Source organism: Oncorhynchus kisutch, linkage group LG15 (assembly GCF_002021735.2).
Source record: "Oncorhynchus kisutch isolate 150728-3 linkage group LG15, Okis_V2, whole genome shotgun sequence".
Classification (NCBI taxonomy): domain Eukaryota; kingdom Metazoa; phylum Chordata; class Actinopteri; order Salmoniformes; family Salmonidae; genus Oncorhynchus; species Oncorhynchus kisutch.
Genome location: NC_034188.2, coordinates 86,352,579 through 86,375,664, shown reverse-complemented (window position 1 = coordinate 86,375,664; position 23,086 = coordinate 86,352,579). Strand labels below are relative to the sequence as shown.

The 23,086-nt window shown below is 45.5% G+C and overlaps 1 protein-coding gene across 1 annotated transcript in view; it reads left to right on the top strand.

The window, feature by feature from the left end:
- LOC109881895 (muscleblind-like protein 1) overlaps positions 1 to 23,086 on the top strand; it is a 154,218-nt gene that overhangs the window by 106,145 nt on the left and 24,987 nt on the right. Inside the window, exon 3 of the mRNA XM_031791231.1 lies at positions 7,210 to 7,431. Within this exon, the coding sequence (XP_031647091.1) occupies positions 7,210 to 7,431 (222 nt within the window). The remainder of the gene's footprint in view (positions 1 to 7,209; positions 7,432 to 23,086) is intronic.

Below are 23,086 nucleotides of genomic sequence, written 5' to 3'. Positions count from 1 at the left end.
TGGGGTGGCCAGTCCTCTTCTGGCTGTGTCTGGTGGAGATTATAACAGAACATGGCTGAGATTTTCAAACGTTCATAGATGACCAGTAGGGTCAAATAATAATAATCACAGGACAGGACAGCACCTCAATAGTAAATATGAACAGTTTAGGGTTCCATAGCCGCAGGCAGAACAGTTGAAAATGGAACAGCAGCAAGGCCAGGTGGACTGGGGACAGCAAGGAGTCATCATGCCAGGTAGTCCTGATGCATGGTCCTAGGGCTCAAATCCTCAGAGAGAGAGAAAGAGAGAATTAGAGAGAGCAAATTTAAATTCACACAGGACACCGGATAAGACAGGAGAAGTACTCCAGATATAACAAACTGAGCCGAGCCCCCCGACACATAAACTACTCCAGCATAAATACTGGAGGCTGAGACAGGAGGGGTCAGGAGACACTGTGGCCCCATCCGATGAGACCCCCGGACAGGGCCAAACAGGCAGGATATAACCCCACCCACTTTGCCAAGCTCTACACAATATTGTGCTGCTGATGCCAGGTGCCATAGCAGTCTCTTTCTGCTGTAAAGCAGAGGGTCACCAAGCATGTGGTGCAGGTGATGGGGGACTTCATTTTGCAAAGAACACAGCGACGCCTCCATGCTGTGCCCTTTTGGCCCTGAGGCACATCCATGCCTGCAGAAATACATTTGGGCAGATGAACACCACTTGTGGCAGGAGCTGGATGAATGTTACACGTCAATAGTGATACACTTCATATCCTTCATATCCTTCATATCCTTCCGGTATGAAACTTCAATAGCGAATGACTCACTTTACGCTGGAGCTTACTACATGAGTTGGTCTTGCAACACATAAACATGACCTATTGCCGTTTACCTCAGCTCATTGGCTATCTACCCAGCTAGATTTCAAGTCGATCAGTGGTCATTGGGTTAAAATACAGTCAATCAACGAAACAGCGGGCAAATCATTGGTGCACAATGATGTCACTACTTGTTATCTTCAAATCGGTTTCTTTCAGTCAATACGTCCCACGAAATGACCCATCAGGTTTGATTGTGTTACAAACAAACCAGTTGATTGCAGTGAAACCAAACATGACTGGAAAAGTCACATTCTTTGTGGGTTATTTACCTGGAATGTGTCGTCGACAATGGAATGAGACGGAATTCAAGACACAAGCGGTTCACAAAATGTTTCGTGTTAGGCTATAAAAACCGGGTTCCGTGCTCAGAGAGGTTAACAAAGACGGAGACAACTAAAGAAATATCAAACATATAACCCAGCCATTTTTCCAGCCAAAGAGAGGAGTCACAAAAAGCACAAATAGAGATGAAATTAATCACTAACCTTTGATGATCTTCATCAGATGACACTCATAGGACATCATGTTACACAATACATGTATGTTTTGTTCGGTAAAGTTCATATTTACAGTGAGGGAGAAAAGTATCCAAAGTATTTTATCCACTGCTGATTTTGTACGTTTACCAGCTGATAAATATTTGATCAGTCTATAATGGTTTATTTGAATAGTGAGAGACAGAATAACTACAAAAACATCCAGAAAAACGCATGCCAAAAATGGTATAAATTGATTTGCATTAATGAGGGAAATAAGTATTTGACCTCTCTGCAAAACACGACTTAGTACTTGGTGTATTGGTGTATCCAAAAATCTTATTTTACATTGGCGTGTTACGTTCAGTAGATCCAAAACATGCAGTGATATTGCAGAGAGCCACATAAATTCACAGAAATACTCATTATAAATGTTGATGAAAATTCAAGTGTTATTCATGGAACTTTAGATACAGTTCTCCTTAATGCAACCGCTGAGTCAGATTTTTTTAAACTTCACGGAAAAAGCATAATCTGAGAACGGCACTCAGAGCCCAAACCATCCAAAATAAATATCTGCCATGTTGCGCAGTCAACATGAGTCATAAATAGCATTATAAATATTCACTTACCTTTGATGATCTTCATCAGAATGCACTCCCAGGAATCACAGTTCCACATTAAATGTTTGTTTTTTTTCGAAAATGTACATCATTTATGTCCATTTATGTCCAAAAAGCTTCTTTTGTTAGGGCATTTGGTTTAAAAAATCCCAAAGCGCGTTCATGTCCAGTCAGACGAAAAGTTCAAAAACGTATATAACAGGTCGAAGAAACTTGTCAAACTATGTATAGAATAAATCTTTAGCATGTTTTTATTATAAACGTTCAATAATGTTTCAACTGGAGAATTCCATTGTCTGTAGAAAAGCAATGGAACGACAGATACCTCTCACGTGAAAGCGTGTGACTGAGAACGAGGCTGTAGGCATACCCCTTAGTCAAACAGCTCCCATCCGGACCCCCTTCACATGAGCAGCCTGAAACCACGTTCTAAAGACGGTTCACATCTAGTGGAAGCCTTAGGAAGTGCAAAATAACCAATATCCCACTGTGTCAATAGGGGTTCAAAAACTACAAACCTCAGATTTCCCACTTCCTGTTTGGATTTCTTCTGTTATACTCACAGACATCATTCAAACAGTTTTAGAAACTTCATCCAATAATAATATACATAAATTAGCATTTGGGACAGAGTAGGAGGCACTCTGGGCACGCTATTCATCCAAAATGAAAGTGCTGCCCCGTATCCCAAAGAAGGTAAGGGAGTAGTTGTGTGAGTGGTGATAATGAGGGGTGTTGAGAAGTGCCTAAAGAAATTAACACAAAGAATCCCCAAATGCCACAACCAAAAACAAGACTCTCTGTACTCAGTGTGTCTGAGTACAGAGAGTCTCCTCGATGTATGGAGGAGAGGTGTATTTATTCCGAGCCCAGGAGTGTCCCATTTAGGAAAACAAGAACAAGGAGACAGAATTGCCCCCCCATAGAACCACCAAGGACCCCGGAACACCACACCAACCAAAACAAATGTAAATATGCAACAAAATATACAGAAACTAAAATAAAACCCTGCCCCGGCCAACCTCGTCCTCCCCAGACCCCAGCCAACCTCGTCCTCCCCAGACCCCAGCCAACCTCGTCCTCCCCAGACCCCAGCCAACCTCGTCCTCCCCAGACCCCAGCCAACCTCGTCCTCCCCAGACCTCAGCCAACCTCGTCCTCCCCAGACCCCAGCCAACCTCGTCCTCCCCAGACCCCAGCCAACCTCGTCCTCCCCAGACCTCAGCCAACCTCGTCCTCCCCAGACCTCAGCCAACCTCGTCCTCCCCAGACCCCAGCCAACCTCGTCCTCCCCAGACCCCAGCCAACCTCGTCCTCCCCAGACCTCAGCCAACCTCGTCCTCCCCAGACCCCAGCCAACCTCGTCCTCCCCAGACCTCAGCCAACCTCGTCCTCCCCAGACCCCAGCCAACCTCGTCCTCCCCAGACCCCAGCCAACCTCGTCCTCCCCAGACCCCAACCAACCTCGTCCTCCCCAGACCTCAGCCAACCTCGTCCTCCCCAGACCCCAGCCAACCTCGTCCTCCCCAGACCCCAGCCAACCTCGTCCTCCCCAGACCTCAGCCAACCTCGTCCTCCCCAGACCCCAGCCAACCTCGTCCTCCCCAGACCCCAGCCAACCTCGTCCTCCCCAGACCTCAGCCAACCTCGTCCTCCCCAGACCCCAGCCAACCTCGTCCTCCCCAGACCTCAGCCAACCTCGTCCTCCCCAGACCCCAGCCAACCTCGTCCTCCCCAGACCTCAGCCAACCTCGTCCTCCCCAGACCCCAGCCAACCTCGTCCTCCCCAGACCCCAGCCAACCTCGTCCTCCCCAGACCTCAGCCAACCTCGTCCTCCCCAGACCCCAGCCAACCTCGTCCTCCCCAGACCCCAGCCAACCTCGTCCTCCCCAGACCCCAGCCAACCTCGTCCTCCCCAGACCTCAGCCAACCTCGTCCTCCCCAGACCCCAGCCAAACTCGTCCTCCCCAGACCCCAGCCAACCTCGTCCTCCCCAGACCCCAGCCAACCTCGTCCTCCCCAGGCCTCAGCCAACCTCGTCCTCCCCAGACCCCAGCCAACCTCGTCCTCCCCAGACCCCAGCCAACCTCGTCCTCCCCAGACCCCAACCAACCTCGTCCTCCCCAGACCTCAGCCAACCTCGTCCTCCCCAGACCCCAGCCAACCTCGTCCTCCCCAGACCCCAGCCAACCTCGTCCTCCCCAGACCCCAGCCAACCTCGTCCTCCCCAGACCCCAGCCAACCTCGTCCTCCCCAGATCCCAGCCAACCTCGTCCTCCCCAGACCCCAGCCAACCTCGTCCTCCCCAGACCCCAGCCAACCTCGTCCTCCCCAGACCCCAGCCAACCTCGTCCTCCCCAGACCTCAGCCAACCTCGTCCTCCCCAGACCCCAGCCAACCTCGTCCTCCCCAGACCCCAGCCAACCTCGTCCTCCCCAGACCTCAGCCAACCTCGTCCTCCCCAGACCCCAGCCAACCTCGTCCTCCCCAGACCCCAGCCAACCTCGTCCTCCCCAGACCCCAGCCAACCTCGTCCTCCCCAGACCTCAGCCAACCTCGTCCTCCCCAGACCCCAGCCAACCTTGTCCTCCCCAGACCCCAGGCAACCTCGTCCTCCCCAGACCTCAGCAACCTTTAAGAGGGATGAAAAAAACAAGGACAGCAGGGAACAGAAGACAAGAGCGACAGGACAACAGGACAACACAAAACACCCAGGCTAACTTGCTCTTACTGCAGATAGAATACAACAGACTGGCTCCCAGGCTAACTATTTCTGTCTCCCTTTCTCTGTTCTCTTGTTCTGTCTTTCTCTCTTTCTGTCTGTCTTTCTCTAAGTTTTTTTCATTCTCTATCTGTATTTTACTCCTCTTCACTCCTCACCTAGGATAGTCCGCATAGTCCCATATAGATGCTCTGCAGATGGTCATACCTTCAACAAACTGTTGATAAGGAACTGACTATCTGTTGTTAGCGGGTGATGTTACTCTTCAATAACACAGACCCCAAGACAAATCAGGGGGGGAAATGGTTTATTCAAAGAGGACAAATCATAATCACTGTTATGCTGAGAGGTAGATGTTCATTCTCCCCTGTCCTCAGTGATTCTCTCCGCAGGACAAAGTGACAGGATGTAGTTTTATAACCCAACTCTAGCCTGTGGTTGACCAATTAGAACTCCTTGCAATACAACTTGGCCAATGTCCAAATAACAAGTATCTTGTTTCAGGCTTAATGCATAGACAAATTCCTCCCATGTCTAAGACCCATTGATAATTCATTTCCTATTCCAGAAAAAACACTATTTCCATTGATCATTAATTCCCTCTTGACCTATAGTCCTTATTTTCAAAATATTCATACACTGTATATAAGCAACTAATTGCTATGGTTACGATTAGGGTTTGGGTAAGGTTAAGAACAAGGTTTAAAATAAGGGTTAGGCTGAGGGTTAAGGTTAGGGTTAGGATAATGGTTAAAGTTAGGGTTAGGGCTAGGGTTAAGGTTAGGGTTAGGATAATGGTTAAGGTTAGGGTTAGGGCTAGGGTTAAGGTTAGGGTTAGGATAATGGTTAAGGTTAGGGTTAGGGTTAGGGCTAGGGCTAGGGTTAAGGTTAGGTTAATGGTTAAGGTTAGGGTTAGGGCTAGGGTTAAGGTTAGGGTTAGGATAATGGTTAAGGTTAGGGTTAGGGCTAGGGCTAGGGTTAAGGTTAGGGTTAGGTTAATGGTTAAGGTTAGGGTTAGGATAATGGTTAAGGTTAGGGTTAGGTTAATGGTTAAGGCTAGGGTTAGGGCTATGGTTAAGGTTAGGGTTAGGATAATGGTTAAGGTTAGGGTTAGGGCTAGGGTTAAGGTTAGGTTAATGGTTAAGGTTAGGGCTAGGGTTAAGGTTAGGGTTAGGATAATGGTTAAGGTTAGGGTTAGGGCTAGGGTTAAGGTTAGGGTTAGGATAATGGTTAAAGTTAGGGTTAGGGCTAGGGTTAAGGTTAGGGTTAGGATAATGGTTAAGGTTAGGGTTAGGGCTAGGGTTAAGGTTAGGGTTAGGATAATGGTTAAGGTTAGGGTTAGGGTTAGGGCTAGGGCTAGGGTTAAGGTTAGGTTAATGGTTAAGGTTAGGGTTAGGGCTAGGGTTAAGGTTAGGGTTAGGATAATGGTTAAGGTTAGGGTTAGGGCTAGGGCTAGGGTTAAGGTTAGGGTTAGGTTAATGGTTAAGGTTAGGGTTAGGATAATGGTTAAGGTTAGGGTTAGGTTAATGGTTAAGGCTAGGGTTAGGGCTATGGTTAAGGTTAGGGTTAGGATAATGGTTAAGGTTAGGGTTAGGGCTAGGGTTAAGGTTAGGTTAATGGTTAAGGTTAGGGCTAGGGTTAAGGTTAGGGTTAGGATAATGGTTAAGGTTAGGGTTAGGGCTAGGGTTAAGGTTAGGGTTAGGGCTAGGGTTAAGGTTAGGGTTAGGATAATGGTTAAGGTTAGGGTTAGGATAATGGTTAAGGTTAGGGCTAGGGTTAAGGTTAGGGTTAGGATAATGGTTAAGGTTAGGGTTAAGGTTAGGGTTAGGTTAATGGTTAAGGTTAGGGTTAAGGTTAGGGTTAGGATAATGGTTAAGGTTAGGGTTAGGGCTAGGGTTATGATAATGGTTAAGGTTAGGGTTAGGTTAATGGTTAAGGTTAGTGTTAGGGCTAGGGTTAAGGTTAGGGTTAGGATAATGGTTAAGGTTAAGGTTAGGGCTAGGGTTAAGGTTAGGGTTAGGTTAATGGTTAAGGTTAGGATAATGGTTAAGGTTAGGGTTAGGATAATGGTTAAGGTTAGGGTTAGGGCTAGGGTTAAGGTTAGGGTTAGGATAATGGTTAAGGGTTAGGGCTAGGGTTAAGGTTAGGGTTAGGATAATGGTTAAGGTTAGGGTTAGGGCTAGGGCTAGGGTTAAGGTTAGGGTTAGGTTAATGGTTAAGGTTAGGGTTAGGGCTAGGGTTAAGGTTAGGGTTAGGATAATGGTTAAGGCTAGGGTTAGGGCTAGGGTTAAGGTTAGGGTTAGGATAATGGTTAAGGTTAGGGTTAGGGCTAGGGCTAGGGTTAAGGTTAGGGTTAGGTTAATGGTTAAGGTTAGGGTTAGGGCTAGGGTTAGTAGATAGTTAGTTGAAATGTTACTGAGCATCTACAGATGGGCTATTCAAATGAAGTGTTACCTTTGTCATCTAAGACTGGTTGAATATCTCCGACATCTTTTAACACCGATATTGTCTCCCTACAGCCGGTCCCCATGTTCTCTATGACGCCCAGCCTTGCCTCTAATGCCAGTGCTGCCGTGGCCGCTGCGTTCAACCCCTACCTGGGCCCGGTGTCGCCCGGCCTGATGCCCACTGAGATCATGTCCAGCGCCCCGGTCCTGGTGACCAGTAACCCCAACGTCTCCATGCCCTCTGCTGCTGCTGCTGCTGCTGCACAGAAACTCATGAGGACAGACAGACTGGAGGTGAGTAGTTCAAATAATTACACATAAACACTGACTCAACCTGCTGTTCTTCTCTGCACTCTAGCACTTGATTTATCAAAAACACAACTCGCACGGTTTTCCAAATCTATAATCACTGTTATTGAGTGCCAGGCTGGCAACTGGCAGTCAATGAGGACTGAATATCTTTCACCAAAGTCGATTTTCTATTCTGGGCTTGTGTCTCTTACATTAGTAAAGGGCAGAGTTGAAAAGTGATGTGTAAACAGTTACATTATGTATCTAATACACAGCAGTCTGTTACAGTAACTAAATCTTTGTTACCGTAATATATTCATGATGTGTCAGTCTGTTACAGTAACTAAATCTCTGTTACCGTAATATATTCATGATGTGTCAGTCTGTTACAGTAACTAAATCTCTGTTACCGTAATATATTCATGATGTGTCAGTCTGTTACAGTAACTAAACCTCTGTTACCGTAATATATTCATGATGTGTCAGTCTGTTACAGTAACTAACCCTCTGGTACCGTAATATAGTAATAATTTATCAGTCTGTTACAGTAACTAAACCTCTGGTACCATAATATATGCATGATGTGTCAGTCTGTTACAGTAACTAAATCTCTGTTACCGTAATATAGTAATAATTTATCAGTCTGTTACAGTAACTAAATCTCTGTTACAGTAATATAGTAAGAATGTATCAGTCTGTTACAGTAACTAACCCTCTGGTACCGTAATATATTCATGATGTGTCAGTATGTTACAGTAACTAAACCTCTATTATCGTAATATATTCATGATGTGTCAGTCTGTTACAGTAACTAACCCTCTGGTACCGTAATATATTCATGATGTGTCAGTCTGTTACAGTAACTAACCCTCTGTTACCGTAATATATTCATGATGTGTCAGTCTGTTACAGTAACTAACCCTCTGGTACCGTAATATATTCATGATGTGTCAGTCTGTTACAGTAACTAAACCTCTGTTATCGTAATGTACTCATTAGACTTATTAAGGAAACAGAGGGATGCAAATTAGCATAACTATCACTTCCCACACATCATTAGCCCTGTCATTATCACTCACACACACACACACACATACTGGCACACACACACACACACACACTCTCACACACACACTGACACACACACATACTGGCACACACACACACACACACACACACACACTGGCACACGCTAGCACACACACACACCACACACTGGCACACACACACACACACACACATACTGGCACACACCCACACGTACTCACACACTGGCGCAAAACACACACTTATGGTAGTCCATCGTATCCGATGACGACTTCCATTTCTGAGTTAACAGAGAGTCCAATCCGTGATCCACAAACTTTAATGCAGATGGGTCCTATGTAGTCTGTGTTGGCGGGGGCAGACATGGTTGTCTCCTGAGCTGTTCTTGCTGTCTCTTGTGATCCTCTCCTCCTCCTACCTCTTTACACCGTTCTGTCAGAGCTGCCTCCAGGTGGAACTGTTGGCAGCGGCGTCCTCTGGGTCTTGTGCTCCTCTCCTCCTCCTACCTCTTTAGACCGTTCTGGCAGAGCTGCCTCCAGGTGGAACTGTTGGCAGCGGCATCCTCTGGGTCTTGTGCTCCTCTCCTCCTCCTACCTCTTTAGACCGTTCTGGCAGAGCTGCCTCCAGGTGGAACTGTTGGCAGCGGCGTCCTCTAGGTCTTGTGGGATTGATGTTGCACTCCTTCAGCAATGTTTCTAGATGGCCCATGTACCGCTTCGTCTGCCCCCCCTACAGACCGCAGGCCAGGGTGTAGCTGCCCCCCCCCCAGACCGTGGTTTGTAGGGGGGGGGGGGCAGCTACACCTTGGCCTGCGGTCTGTAGGGGGGGCCAGCTACACCCTGGCCTGCGGTCTGTAGGGGGGGCAGCTACACCTTGGCCTGCGGTCTGTAGGGGGGTGGCAGCTACACCTTGGTCTGCGGTCTGTAGGGGGGTGGCAGCTACACCTTGGCCTGCTTTCTGTAGGGGTGGGGGGGAAGCTACACCCTGGCCTGCGGTTTGTAGGGGGGAGGGGCAGCTACACCTTGGCCTGCGGTCTGTAGAAGGGGCCAGCTACACCTTGGCCTGCGGTCTGTAGGGGGGGGGGGGGGGGGGCAGCTACACCTTGGCCTGCGGTCTGTAGGGGGGGGGCAGCTACACCTTGGCCTGCGGGTCTGTAGGGGGGGGGCAGCTACACCTTGGCCTGCTTTCTGTAGGGAGGGGGGGCAGCAGCTACACCCTGGCCTGCGGTTTGTAGGGGGGAGGGGCAGCTACACCCTGACCTGCGGTCTGTAGGGGGGGGCAGCTACACCCTGGCCTGCAGTCTGTAGAAGGGGCCAGCTACACCTTGGCCTGTGGTATGTAGGGGGGGGCCAGCTACACCTTGGCCTGCGGTCTGTAGGGGGGGGCAGCTACACCTTGGCCTGCGGTCTGTAGGGGGGGGGGGCAGCTACACCCTGGCCTGCGGTCTGTAGGGGGGGCGGCTACACCTTGGCCTGCGATCTGTAGGGGGGGACAGCTACACCCTGGCCTGCGGTCTGTAGGGGGGGCCAGCTACACCCTGGCCTGCGGTCTGTAGGGGGGGCGGCTACACCTTGGCCTGCGGTCTGTAGGGGGGGCCAGCTACACCCTGGCCTGCGGTCTGTAGGGGGGGCCAGCTACACCCTGGCCTGCGGTCTGTAGGGGGGGGGGGGCAGCTACACCCTGGCCTGCGGTCTGTAGGGGGGGCCAGCTACACCTTGGCCTGATACTCCTGCAGTTTGTGCTGGGTGACCATGACCTCCATACTCTTACAGTTGGTATTTGGTGACCAGGGCCTCCATACTCTTACAGTTGGTGCTGGGTGACCATGGCCTCCATACTCTTACAGTTGGTGCTAGGTGACCATGGCCTCCATACTCTTACAGTTGGTGCTGGGTGACCATGGCCTCCATACTCTTACAGTTGGTGCTTGGTGACCATGGCCTCCATACTCTTACAGTTGCTATTTGGTGACCATGGCCTCCATACCCCCGCAGTTGGTCTTAGGAAGTATCTCTGTATTGGTCACATTGTTGCGCCAGGTGTTTCCCAGGAAGCGCTGCAGGCATCACATTTAAATAAAATTATGTCACATGCGCTGAATGCAACGGGTGTAGACCTGTACGGTGAAATACTTATTTAAAAGCCCTTAACCAACAATGCAGTTTTAATTAAGAAAAAGAAATATAACAAATAATTTAGAAGCAACAATGAAACAACAGTAGCGAGGCTATGGGGGTTCCGGTACAAAGTCAATGTACAAAGTCAATGTGCGGGGTAGTTGAGGTAATACGTACAGTTGAAGTCAGAAGTTTACATTCACCTTAGCCAAATACATTTAAACTCAGTTTATCACAATTCCTGACATTTAATCCAGGACAAATTCCCTGTTTTAGGTCAGTTAGGATCACCACTTTATTTTAAGAATGTGAAATGTCAGAATAATATTAGAGAGAATTATTTATTTCAGCTTTCATTTATTTCATCACATTCTTATTGGGTCAGAAGTTTACATACACGCAATTAGTATTTGGTAGCATTGCCTTTAAATTGTTTTACTTGGGTCAAACGTTTCGGGTAGCCTTCCACAAGGTTCCCACAATAAATTGGGTGAATTTTGGCCCATTCCTCCTGACAGAGCTGGTGTAATTGAGTCAGGTTTGTAGGTCTCCTTGCTCACACACGCTTTTTCAGTTCTGCCCACAAATTTTCTATGGGATTGAGATCAGGGCTTTGTGATGGCCACTCCAATACCTTGACTTTGTTGTCCTTGAGCCATGGAATGCTCCAATGTAAACTCAGAATTTCTGATATAAATATGAACTTTATAAAACAAAACATGCATGTATTGTGTAACATGAAGTCCTATCATCTGATGAAGATTAGCAAAGGGGGCGGCAGCGTAGCCTAGTGGTTAGAGCATTGGATCAAATCACCGAGCTGACAAGGTACAAAATCTGTCTTTCTGCCCCTGAACAGGCAGTTAACCCACTGTTCCTAGGCCGTCATTGAAAATAAGAATTTGTTCTTTAACTGACTTGCCTGGTTAAATAAAGGTTACAAAAAAAGGTTAGTGATTCATTTTATCTCTATATGTGCGTTTTCTCTCTCTCTCTTTGGCTGGTAAAATTGGCTGTGTATTTTAGTGAGTTGTTGGTGAGCTAACATAATCGTTTGTGGTGCTTTCCCCGTAAATCCTTTTTGAAATCGGACACTGTGGTGGGATTAACAAGACTACCTTGAAAACGATATAAAATACATGTATGTCTGAGGAACTTTAATTATGAGATTTCTGTTCTTTTGAATATGGCGCCCTGTACTATCACTGGTTGTTGTTATATCGCTCCTGGTAACGGGATCTCAGCCATAAGAAGTTAAAGATCTTACTCACATCAGCTACGAAGAGCATGATCACACAGTCGTCTGGAACAGCTGGTGCTCTCATGCATGCAGTGTTGCTTGCCTCGAAGCGAGCATAGAAGTTGTTCAGCTCGTCTGGTAGGCTTGTGTCACTGGGCAGCTCGCAGCTGTAATTCCCTTCATAAACTGTAATAGTTTCCAAGCCCTGCCCCATCCGACGAGTGCCGGAGTCGGTGTAGTATAATTCAATCTTAGCCCTGTATTGACACTTTGCCTCTATGATTCATTGGAGGGCATAGCGGGAATTCTTATAAGCCTTCGGGTTAGGGTCCTGATCCTTGAAAGCGGCAGGTCTACCCTTTAGCTCCATGCAGATTTTGCCTGTAATCCATGGCTTCTCATTGGGGTATGTACATAAGGTCACTGTGGGGACAACGTCATCGATGCACTTGTTGATGAAGCCAGTGACTGATGTGGTGTACTCCTCAATGCTGTCGGAAGAATCGCGGGACATATTCCAGTCTGTGCTAGCAAAACAGTCCTGTAGTTTAGCATCTGTGTCCTCTGACCACTTCCTTCTGGTTGCCCTTTTAACATGCTGCTAGAAATGAGGTCAAACACATTTACGTTTCCCTGCAAAGTCCCCGGCCACTAGGAGCCTCTAGATGATCATTTTCCTGTTTGCTTATGGCCTTTAAACAGCTCGTTGAGTGTGGTCTTAGTGCCAGCATCGGTTTGTGGTGCTAAATAGACCACTACACAAAAATATAGATGAGAAAACTCTCTTGGTAAATCATGTGGTCTACAGCTTCTCATGAGATACTCTACCTCAGGGGAGCAAAATCTTGAGACTTCCTTAATATTAAATTTCGCACACCAGCTGTTATTTACATATAGACACAGACCGCCACCCCTAGTCCTACAGGCAGCTGCTCTATCTTGCCGATTGACCGAAAACCAGCTGTATGTTATTCATGTCGTTGTTCAGCCACGACTCGGTGAAACATACCTATTACAGTTTTTAATGTTGTGTTGGTAGGATATCCTTGATCGGAGCTCATCCATTTTGTTATCCATTGATTGGATAAAAGGACTGATGGTAGATGGGGTCATTCACCTGTGATGTCTCAGAAGGCAGCCCGACCTCCATCCCCTATTTCTCCATCTTTTCTTCACGTAAATGATGGGGATGTGGACCCGTTCCCGAGAAAGCCGTATATTCTTCACGTCGGAACCGTTAAAGAAAAAATCGTCATCCAGTTCAAGGTGAGTAACCGGTGTTCTGATGTCCAGACGCTCTTTTCGGTCATAAGTGACGGGAGCAGCAACATTATGTACAAAATAAGTAAAAAAAAAAAACAGTTACAAACAAAATGAACAAAATAGCACAGCTGGTTACGAGCACGTAAAACGGCAGCCATCCCCTCCGGCGCCATTCTTTCCTTCTTACTGTTTGATACTTGTTAAGGTGAAGTCAGGTGCAAGAGAGCAGAGTGGAGTAAACAGGCGCACTTTTATTCCATTCAACAATAGGCACAAAAAATGACATAAGTGCCCAAAAACACAGAACATGAACTATAAAAGTATCGTGCGTGAACATACACCGTTTAACAATGAACAAACAAAGACATGATGGGGAACAGAGGACTAAATACATGTAGATTGATTGTGGAATGAAAACCAGGTGTGTAATGGAACAAGACAAAACAAATGGACATATGAGAAATGGAGCGGCGATGGCGGTGACGTCGATCGCCGAACGAACAAGGAGAGGGGCTGAATTCGGCGGAAGTCGTGACAATACTGGAGTTTAGCCGGTATCATACAGTGATCTGTCCAGCATTCTGCACCCCTCATGGGACGTGTCAGCAGGACGTCATTAGTGTCAACTATGATGTAGTCGATCAGGTGCTATTGTTTGGAGTGTGGGAGCATCCTTGATGTTTTATATTTGTTCTTCTGCTGGAACAAGGTGTTTGTGACAATGAGGTCACATAGAGTTAGCAGTCTTATGCCGTTCTCATTGACCTGGCCAACACCATGCCTACCCAGGACTCCGACTCCACATCCTGTTGTTCTGGCCCACCCTAGTGTTGAAGTCACCCAGCAGAAATAGAAAGTGGTTCCAGTCCCACACCGTGCTGATGTTGTCCACACGGAGGGTAACCTTTCCAGAAGATTTTGCAACCTTCTCCCTCCTCTTTCAGGGAACTTTCATATAGGAACCTGGTCTCATTCAGGGCAGCTATCAAAGCTGTTCTCCAATGGGGTCTGTTGCTATTATCGTCCAAAAGAGGTCTGATGTTAATTTTTGTCTTTAGCATTTTTCGACCACTGAGTGGAACTCTGATAGGTGCGGTAGCGTATCCAGGACGGAGTGAACGGCTACCTTTTCTAGGCCTCTCCCCAGCTGGGGTGAGCAGTGTGGCTCCTAAATAGGGCTTCTCAGTCACACAGGGGTCTGCCAAGGGAAGCTGCCACTCAATTCCCAGCTGCTGCCGACCATAATAGTCCTGTGCCGCTGGCATGTAGGGGGTCTGATTAAGTGGCACCCGGTGCATCCCCGCGTCATCAGACACTCTAAAGCTGCAAGACTTTAGCCTGGTTTCCAGTTGATGGCTTCACCGAGGTCAGAAGTGGATACCTGCCCAGAGGAAGTTATTTAAGGTGCCGCTGTGGGTGCGCAATTCCCAACAGCATTACTTCACTGTAGGAAGGTGAAATTTCAGTGGCAAGAGGGGAAATCCACGATTTCCAGTATCTTCCACAGCTGCAGGAGGCTGCCGAAACCCCAGTCTGTTGGCGTCTGCCTACCGTTCGTCACCAGTACGCTGACTTTCTTTCAAGGTGTGCTCTCCTAGCCTTTGTTGTAGCAGACTAACCCCCAAGGCAGCGGGACAGTGGTTGATGGCAGCCAGATGTGCCTGTAAAGGACCATCTCTGGGGCCCACTGCTGCTCCGAGATCCCCTGCCGGTTAGCCTGGAGTTTCAAGAGAACCAGTTAACTTGTACCGCCGCAAGGAGGCCCGACAGGAGTCTTGGTCGTGGAGAGGCTTTGTACCAGCAAGGGGAGACTTGTGCATGAAGCTGCTCCCCAATTCACCACAAGGGCTAGCCGGCAGCAGCGAGCTGTAAGCGAGTGTATGAAAGTGTTAGGAATTTTATGAACAATGACTAAACAATATCTACATTTTAAATATAACTATAACTAATTAAACTCTACTTGTTTTATTATATCTGATTAATAAATACCATTCCAGCTAGGTTGGGGAGGAAATGGATTGTGGGTTTTAAGTAAGCAGAAAGGATTGTGAACCTATGGTTGAACCGACTCAACTTAGCTCTGGGATGTTTAGATAAGGCAATGAGTGTCTCCCTAGGTTTTCCATGATCTGGAACTGTCTGCTGAATATTGATAGATGAAGATTTCAGAAGTTTAATCTTGATTTAACTGTGTGTCTGGAGTGAGCGAGCGAGGGGGTGGGAATAAACTCTTGAACCTGTTGGGTCCTGGTCGATAGGAGGAAGGACATTTTATAACCTATGACGTCATATGTTGTATATAAACTGTTGTTCGTGGTTTCATGGCAGTGAGCTCCGAGAAAAAATACTATTATCTCATTTTGACAAGACTGGTCTCTGTCTATTTTATGCAAATGAGAATCTTACAAATTCTCATAAAATAGACTAAGTGAATTATAGGAATTATGAAATTACATTAACAGAAAGCAACTGGCATGCAACTAACCTCTACCTACTACTGCACTAGATGCATGCATCCAGAAGTTTCACACACACACACGTAGACACAGACACACACACACACACACACACACGAAGACAAACACACACACGAAGACACAGACACACACACACATGCAGACACACACGCAGACACAGACACACACACACGAAGACACAGACACACACACACACACACATGCAGACACACACACACACACACACACGCAGACACAGACACACGCAGACACAGACACACACACGCAGACACATACACACACGAAGACACAGACACACACACACATGAAGACACAGACACACACACACCATAAGACCTGATATATCACCCTTGTGTATTCTTCCAATGGAGCTTTAATTCTTCAATCAGAGTCATCACTTATTAGAAAACCTGATATTCACCTGTGAATATAACAATAGTTATTCATTGGGCAGTAAGTCAATCTCATGCATTATGTAGCGGTGCCTAGGATGCACTAGTAGCCAGATAATAACAAAAGAAAATCATTGCGACCAGTTCGGAGAGGAGAGGAGAAGGGGAGAGAAGTAGGGGAGGCTGGGGCGATGGAGAGAAAGGACTGGAGTGAAGGGGAGGGGGGCAGGATCGTTGGGAAGGTGATGTTGGAAACATGACTCAGTAAAGTGTGTTTAATTAACAAAGGTGTTGCGGAGGAAGTCTCAGGGCGAGTGGACAACTCTGTGAACGAGGGAAGTGGTCAATAACAGGAAAGAAAATGGAAAATCAATGCTCAGCAGGCCACTTAATAAGGTCTAATGGAAAGGAGGGGCAGAGGAGAGGATGATGCAGGGGGGAGGAAGGGGAGTGGAGGAGCAATTTGGATTTCACTAACTAGGGGTGATTTCACTGACGAAGGGGGATTTCACTGATGAGCGTTTGAATTCACTGATGAGGGCTGATTTCACTGACCAAGGGAGGGGGGGGGGTGATTTCATGGAAATAGAGAGGGAGGGAGGGGTATAAACTGATATGCACACAAATTCTGGCCAATCCCTGATTAGTTAGATTCCATAAGGAAATATGCTGTTGCCTCAGTATTCCCACCCACTGTTAGTGTTACAGTACTTTATTGAGCCACACCACGCTCCAACCTCATTGGCTAAGAAGTGGGTTTGCTAAAAAATACCCTTCAGGGGCATACATATTTTAGTCTCTATTATAGTGTGTCATTAAAAATAAACAGCTGTTGGATTCTGCCCTTGAACTAAATGTTTGTGGGTTATTTGCTTTAAACTTGGGATTCTGCCCTTGAACTAAACGCTTATTATTATTATTATTATTATTATTATTATTGTTATTTGCTTTAAACTTGGAGTAATTCCTTTATTAGAATATTGAGCTAATTGTTTTTTGTTTATACTTGAACTGGAAGTAAACTAAACTCACAATTTTCAGATTTCTTCATACTGTCACGTTCTGACCTTAGTTCCTTTGTTTTTGTCTTTGTTTTAGTATGGTCAGGGCGTGAGTTGGGGTGGGCAGTCTATGTTTGTTTTTCTATGTTAGTTTTTTGAGTTTGGCCTGGTATGATTCTCAATCAGAGGCAGCTGTCAATTGTTGTCCCTGATTGAGAATCGTACTTAGGTAGCCTGGGTTTCACTTTTGGTTGGTGGGTGTTTGTCTTCCGTGTCAGTGTTTGTCGCCACACGGGACTGTTTCGTTCATTTAACTTTTATTGTTTTGTATTTCGTAGTGTTCAGTTTATGTTTTTAAATAAACATTATGGACACTTACCACGCTGCGTTTTGGTCCTCCGATCCTTATCGTTTCTCCTCCTCAGAAGAGGAGGACGAGATCCCCTACACCTACCTTTGTGTTTTGCTCTCTTCCCCTTTCTTTCATTCTTTCATTCTTACTTTCTGTCTTTCTTTCTTTCTTTCTTTCTTTTGGTAGAGGAAAATCTACCTACACTGCAGCATCTAAGGCCTCAATAAGTCATCCCTATCTAACCTGCATTATGTTAATGAGGCCTCAGTAAGTCATCCCTATCTAACCTGCATTATGTTAATGAGGCCTCAGTAAGTCATCCCTATCTAACCTGCATTATGATAATGAGGCAATGAGGCCTCAATTTGTTAACGAGCCCTCAGTAAGTCATCCCTATCTAACCTGCATTATGATAATGAGGCCTCAATAAATCATCCCAATCTAACCTGCATTATGATAATGAGGCCTCAATAAGTCATCCCTATCTAACCTGCATTATGATAATGAGGCCTCAATAAGTCGTCCCAATCTAACCTGCATTATGATAATGAGGCCTCAATAAGTCATCCCTACCTAACCTGCATTATGATAATGAGGCCTCAATAAGTCATCCCTACCTAACCTGCATTATGTTAATGAGGCCTCAGTAAGTCATCCCTATCTAACCTGCATTATGATAATGAGGCCTCAATAATTCATCCCTATCTAACCTGCATTATGATAATGAGGCCTCAATAAGTCATCCCTATCTAACCTGCATTATGATAATGAGGCCTCAATAAGTCATCCCAATCTAATCTGTATTATGATAATGCAGCTGGCCTGTTGGGACAGTAACTATGAGGTAGAAATATGATTACAAGCCTCTTGTTGGCCAACCAGGAGCCTTCCCTGGGTTTAATTTCCCTCAGAGGTATAGTACAGCTGTTAGAACAGGGCAAATAACTCTTACTGAGAGAGTGAGACAGATCAGGGCTAATAACTCTTACTGAGAGAGTGAGACAGATCAGGGATAATAACTCTTATTGAGAGAGTGAGACAGATCAGGGATAATAACTCTTATTGAGAGAGTGAGACAGATCAGGGCTAATAACTCTTACTGAGAGAGTGAGACAGATCAGGGATAATAACTCTTACTGAGAGAGTGAGACAGATCAGGGATAATAACTCTTACTGAGAGAGTGAGACAGATCAGGGATAATAACTCTTACTGAGAGAGTGAGACAGATCAGGGATAATAACTATTACTGAGAGAGTGAGACAGATCAGGGCTAATAACTCTTACTGAGAGAGTGAGATAGATCAGGGCTAATAACTCTTATTGAGAGAGTGAGACAGATCAGGGATAATAACTCTTACTGAGAGAGTGAGACAGATCAGGGCTAATAACTCTTATTGAGAGAGTGAGACAGATCAGGGCTAATAACTCTTACTGAGAGAGTGAGACAGATCAGGGCAAATAACTCTTACTGAGAGAGTGAGACAGATCAGGGCAAATAACTCTTACTGAGAGAGTGAGACAGATCAGGGCAAATAACTCTTACTGAGAGAGTGAGACAGATCAGGGCAAATAACTCTTACTGAGAGAGTGAGACAGAACAGGGATTATAACTCTTACTGAGAGAGTGAGACAGATCAGGGCAAATAACTCTTACTGAGAGAGTGAGACAGATCAGGGCTAATAACTCTTACTGAGAGAGTGAGACAGATCAGGGCAAATAACTCTTACTGAGAGAGTGAGACAGATCATGGCTAATAACTCTTATTGAGGGAGTGAGACAGATCAGGGCTAATAACTCTTACTGAGAGAGTGAGACAGATCAGGGCAAATAAATCTTACTGAGAGAGTGAGACAGATCAGGGCTAATAACTCTTATTGAGAGAGTGAGACAGATCAGGGCAAATAACTCTTACTGAGAGAGTGAGACAGATCAGGGCTAATAACTCTTACTGAGAGAGTGAGACAGATCAGGGCAAATAACTCTTACTGAGAGAGTGAGACAGATCAGGGCTAATAACTCTTACTGAGAGAGTGAGACAGATCAGGGCTAATAACTATTACTGAGAGAGTGAGACAGATCAGGGCTAATAACTATTACTGAGAGAGTGAGACAGATCAGGGCTAATAACTATTACTGAGAGAGTGAGACAGATCAGGGCTAATAACTATTACTGAGAGAGTGAGACAGATCAGGGCTAATAACTATTACTGAGAGAGTGAGACAGATCAGGGCTAATAACTATTACTGAGAGAGTGAGACAGATCAGGGCTAATAACTATTACTGAGAGAGTGAGACAGATCAGGGCTAATAACTCTTACTGAGAGAGTGAGACAGATCAGGGCTAATAACTATTACTGAGAGAGTGAGACAGATCAGGGCTAATAACTATTACTGAGAGAGTGAGACAGATCAGGGATAATAACTCTTATTGAGAGAGTGAGACAGATCAGGGATAATAACTCTTATTGAGAGAGTGAGACAGATCAGGGATAATAACTCTTATTGAGAGAGTGAGACAGATCAGTGCTAATAACTCTTATTGAGCGGTTGAGACAGATCAGGGCTAATAACTCTTATTGAGAGAGTGAGACAGATCAGGGCTAATAACTCTTATTGAGAGGTTGAGACAGATCAGGGCTAATAACTCTTACTGAGAGAGTGAGACAGATCAGGGCTAATAACTCTTATTGAGAGGTTGAGACAGATCAGGGCTAATAACTCTTATTGAGAGAGTGAGACAGATCAGGGCTAATAACTATTACTGAGAGAGTGAGACAGATCAGGGATAATAACTGTTATTGAGAGAGTGAGACAGATCAGTGCTAATAACTCTTATTGAGAGGTTGAGACAGATCAGGGCTAATAACTCTTATTGAGAGAGTGAGACAGATCAGTGCTAATAACTCTTATTGAGAGGTTGAGACAGATCAAATCAAATCAAATGTTATTTGTCACATACACATGGTTAGCAGATGTTTGTGCTTCTAGTTCCGACAATGCAGTAATAACCAACGAGTAATCTAGCTAACAATTCCAAAACTACTACCTTATAGACACAAGTGTAAGGGGATAAAGAATATGTACATAAAGATATATGAATGAGTGATGGTACAGAGCGGCATAGGCAAGATACAGTAGATGGTATTGAGTACAGTATATACATATGAGATGAGTATGTAAACAAAGTGGCATAGTTAAAGTGGCTAGTGATACATGTATTACATAAGGATGCAGTAGATGATATAGAGTACAGTATATATGTATACGTATGAGATGAATAATGTAGGGTATGTAAACATTATATTAGGTAGCATTGTTTAAAGTGGCTAGTGATATATTTTACATCATTTCCCATCATTTCCCATTATTAAAGTGGCTGGAGTTGAGTCAGTGTGTTGGCAGCAGCCACTCAATGTTAGTGGTGGCTGTTTAACAGTCTGATGGCCTTGAGATAGAAGCTGTTTTTCAGTCTCTCGGTCCCAGCTTTGATGCACCTGTACTGACCTCGCCTTCAGGACGATAGTGGGGTGAACAGGCAGTGGCTCGGGTGGTTGTTGTCCTTCATGATCTTTATGGCCTTCCTGTGACATCGGGTGGTGTAGGTGTCACAGGAGGGCAGGTAGTTTGCCCCCGGTGATGCGTTGTGCAGACCTCACTACCCTCTGGAGAGCCTTACGGTTGTGGGCGGAGCAGTTGCCGTACCACTACTGTTCCATCGATGTGGATAGGGGGGTGTTCCCTCTGCTGTTTCCTGAAGTCCACAATCATCTCCTTAGTTAGGGGCTAATAACTCTTATTAAGAGAGTGAGACAGATCAGGGCTAATAACTCTTATTGAGAGAGTGAGACAGATCAGGGCTAATAACTCTTATTGAGAGAGTGAGACAGATCAGGGATAATAACTCTTATTGAGAGAGAAAGACAGAACAGGGCTAACAGCTCTTATTGAGAGAGTGAGACAGATCAGGGCTAATAACTCTTATTGAGAGAGTGAGACAGATCAGGGATAATAACTCTTATTGAGAGAGTGAGACAGATCAGGGCAAATAACTCTTACTGAGAGAGTGAGACAGATCAGGGCTAATAACTCTTACTGAGAGAGTGAGACAGATCAGGGCAAATAACTCTTACTGAGAGAGTGAGACAGATCAGGGCTAATAACTCTTACTGAGAGAGTGAGACAGATCAGGGCTAATAACTATTACTGAGAGAGTGAGACAGATCAGGGCTAATAACTATTACTGAGAGAGTGAGACAGATCAGGGCTAATAACTATTACTGAGAGAGTGAGACAGATCAGGGCTAATAACTATTACTGAGAGAGTGAGACAGATCAGGGCTAATAACTATTACTGAGAGAGTGAGACAGATCAGGGCTAATAACTATTACTGAGAGAGTGAGACAGATCAGGGCTAATAACTATTACTGAGAGAGTGAGACAGATCACGGCTAATAACTCTTACTGAGAGAGTGAGACAGATCAGGGCTAATAACTATTACTGAGAGAGTGAGACAGATCAGGGCTAATAACTATTACTGAGAGAGTGAGACAGATCAGGGCTAATAACTATTACTGAGAGAGTGAGACAGATCAGGGATAATAACTCTTATTGAGAGAGTGAGACAGATCAGTGCTAATAACTCTTATTGAGCGGTTGAGACAGATCAGGGCTAATAACTCTTATTGAGAGAGTGAGACAGATCAGGGCTAATAACTCTTATTGAGAGGTTGAGACAGATCAGGGCTAATAACTCTTACTGAGAGAGTGAGACAGATCAGGGCTAATAACTCTTATTGAGAGGTTGAGACAGATCAGGGCTAATAACTCTTATTGAGAGAGTGAGACAGATCAGGGCTAATAACTATTACTGAGAGAGTGAGACAGATCAGGGATAATAACTGTTATTGAGAGAGTGAGACAGATCAGTGCTAATAACTCTTATTGAGAGAGTGAGACAGATCAGTGCTAATAACTCTTATTGAGAGGTTGAGACAGATCAAATCAAATCAAATGTTATTTGTCACATACACATGGTTAGCAGATGTTTGTGCTTCTAGTTCCGACAATGCAGTAATAACCAACGAGTAATCTAGCTAACAATTCCAAAACTACTACCTTATAGACACAAGTGTAAGGGGATAAAGAATATGTACATAAAGATATATGAATGAGTGATGGTACAGAGCGGCATAGGCAAGATACAGTAGATGGTATTGAGTACAGTATATACATATGAGATGAGTATGTAAACAAAGTGGCATAGTTAAAGTGGCTAGTGATACATGTATTACATAAGGATGCAGTAGATGATATAGAGTACAGTATATATGTATACGTATGAGATGAATAATGTAGGGTATGTAAACATTATATTAGGTAGCATTGTTTAAAGTGGCTAGTGATATATTTTACATCATTTCCCATCATTTCCCATTATTAAAGTGGCTGGAGTTGAGTCAGTGTGTTGGCAGCAGCCACTCAATGTTAGTGGTGGCTGTTTAACAGTCTGATGGCCTTGAGATAGAAGCTGTTTTTCAGTCTCTCGGTCCCAGCTTTGATGCACCTGTACTGACCTCGCCTTCAGGACGATAGTGGGGTGAACAGGCAGTGGCTCGGGTGGTTGTTGTCCTTCATGATCTTTATGGCCTTCCTGTGACATCGGGTGGTGTAGGTGTCCTGGAGGGCAGGTAGTTTGCCCCCGGTGATGCGTTGTGCAGACCTCACTACCCTCTGGAGAGCCTTACGGTTGTGGGCGGAGCAGTTG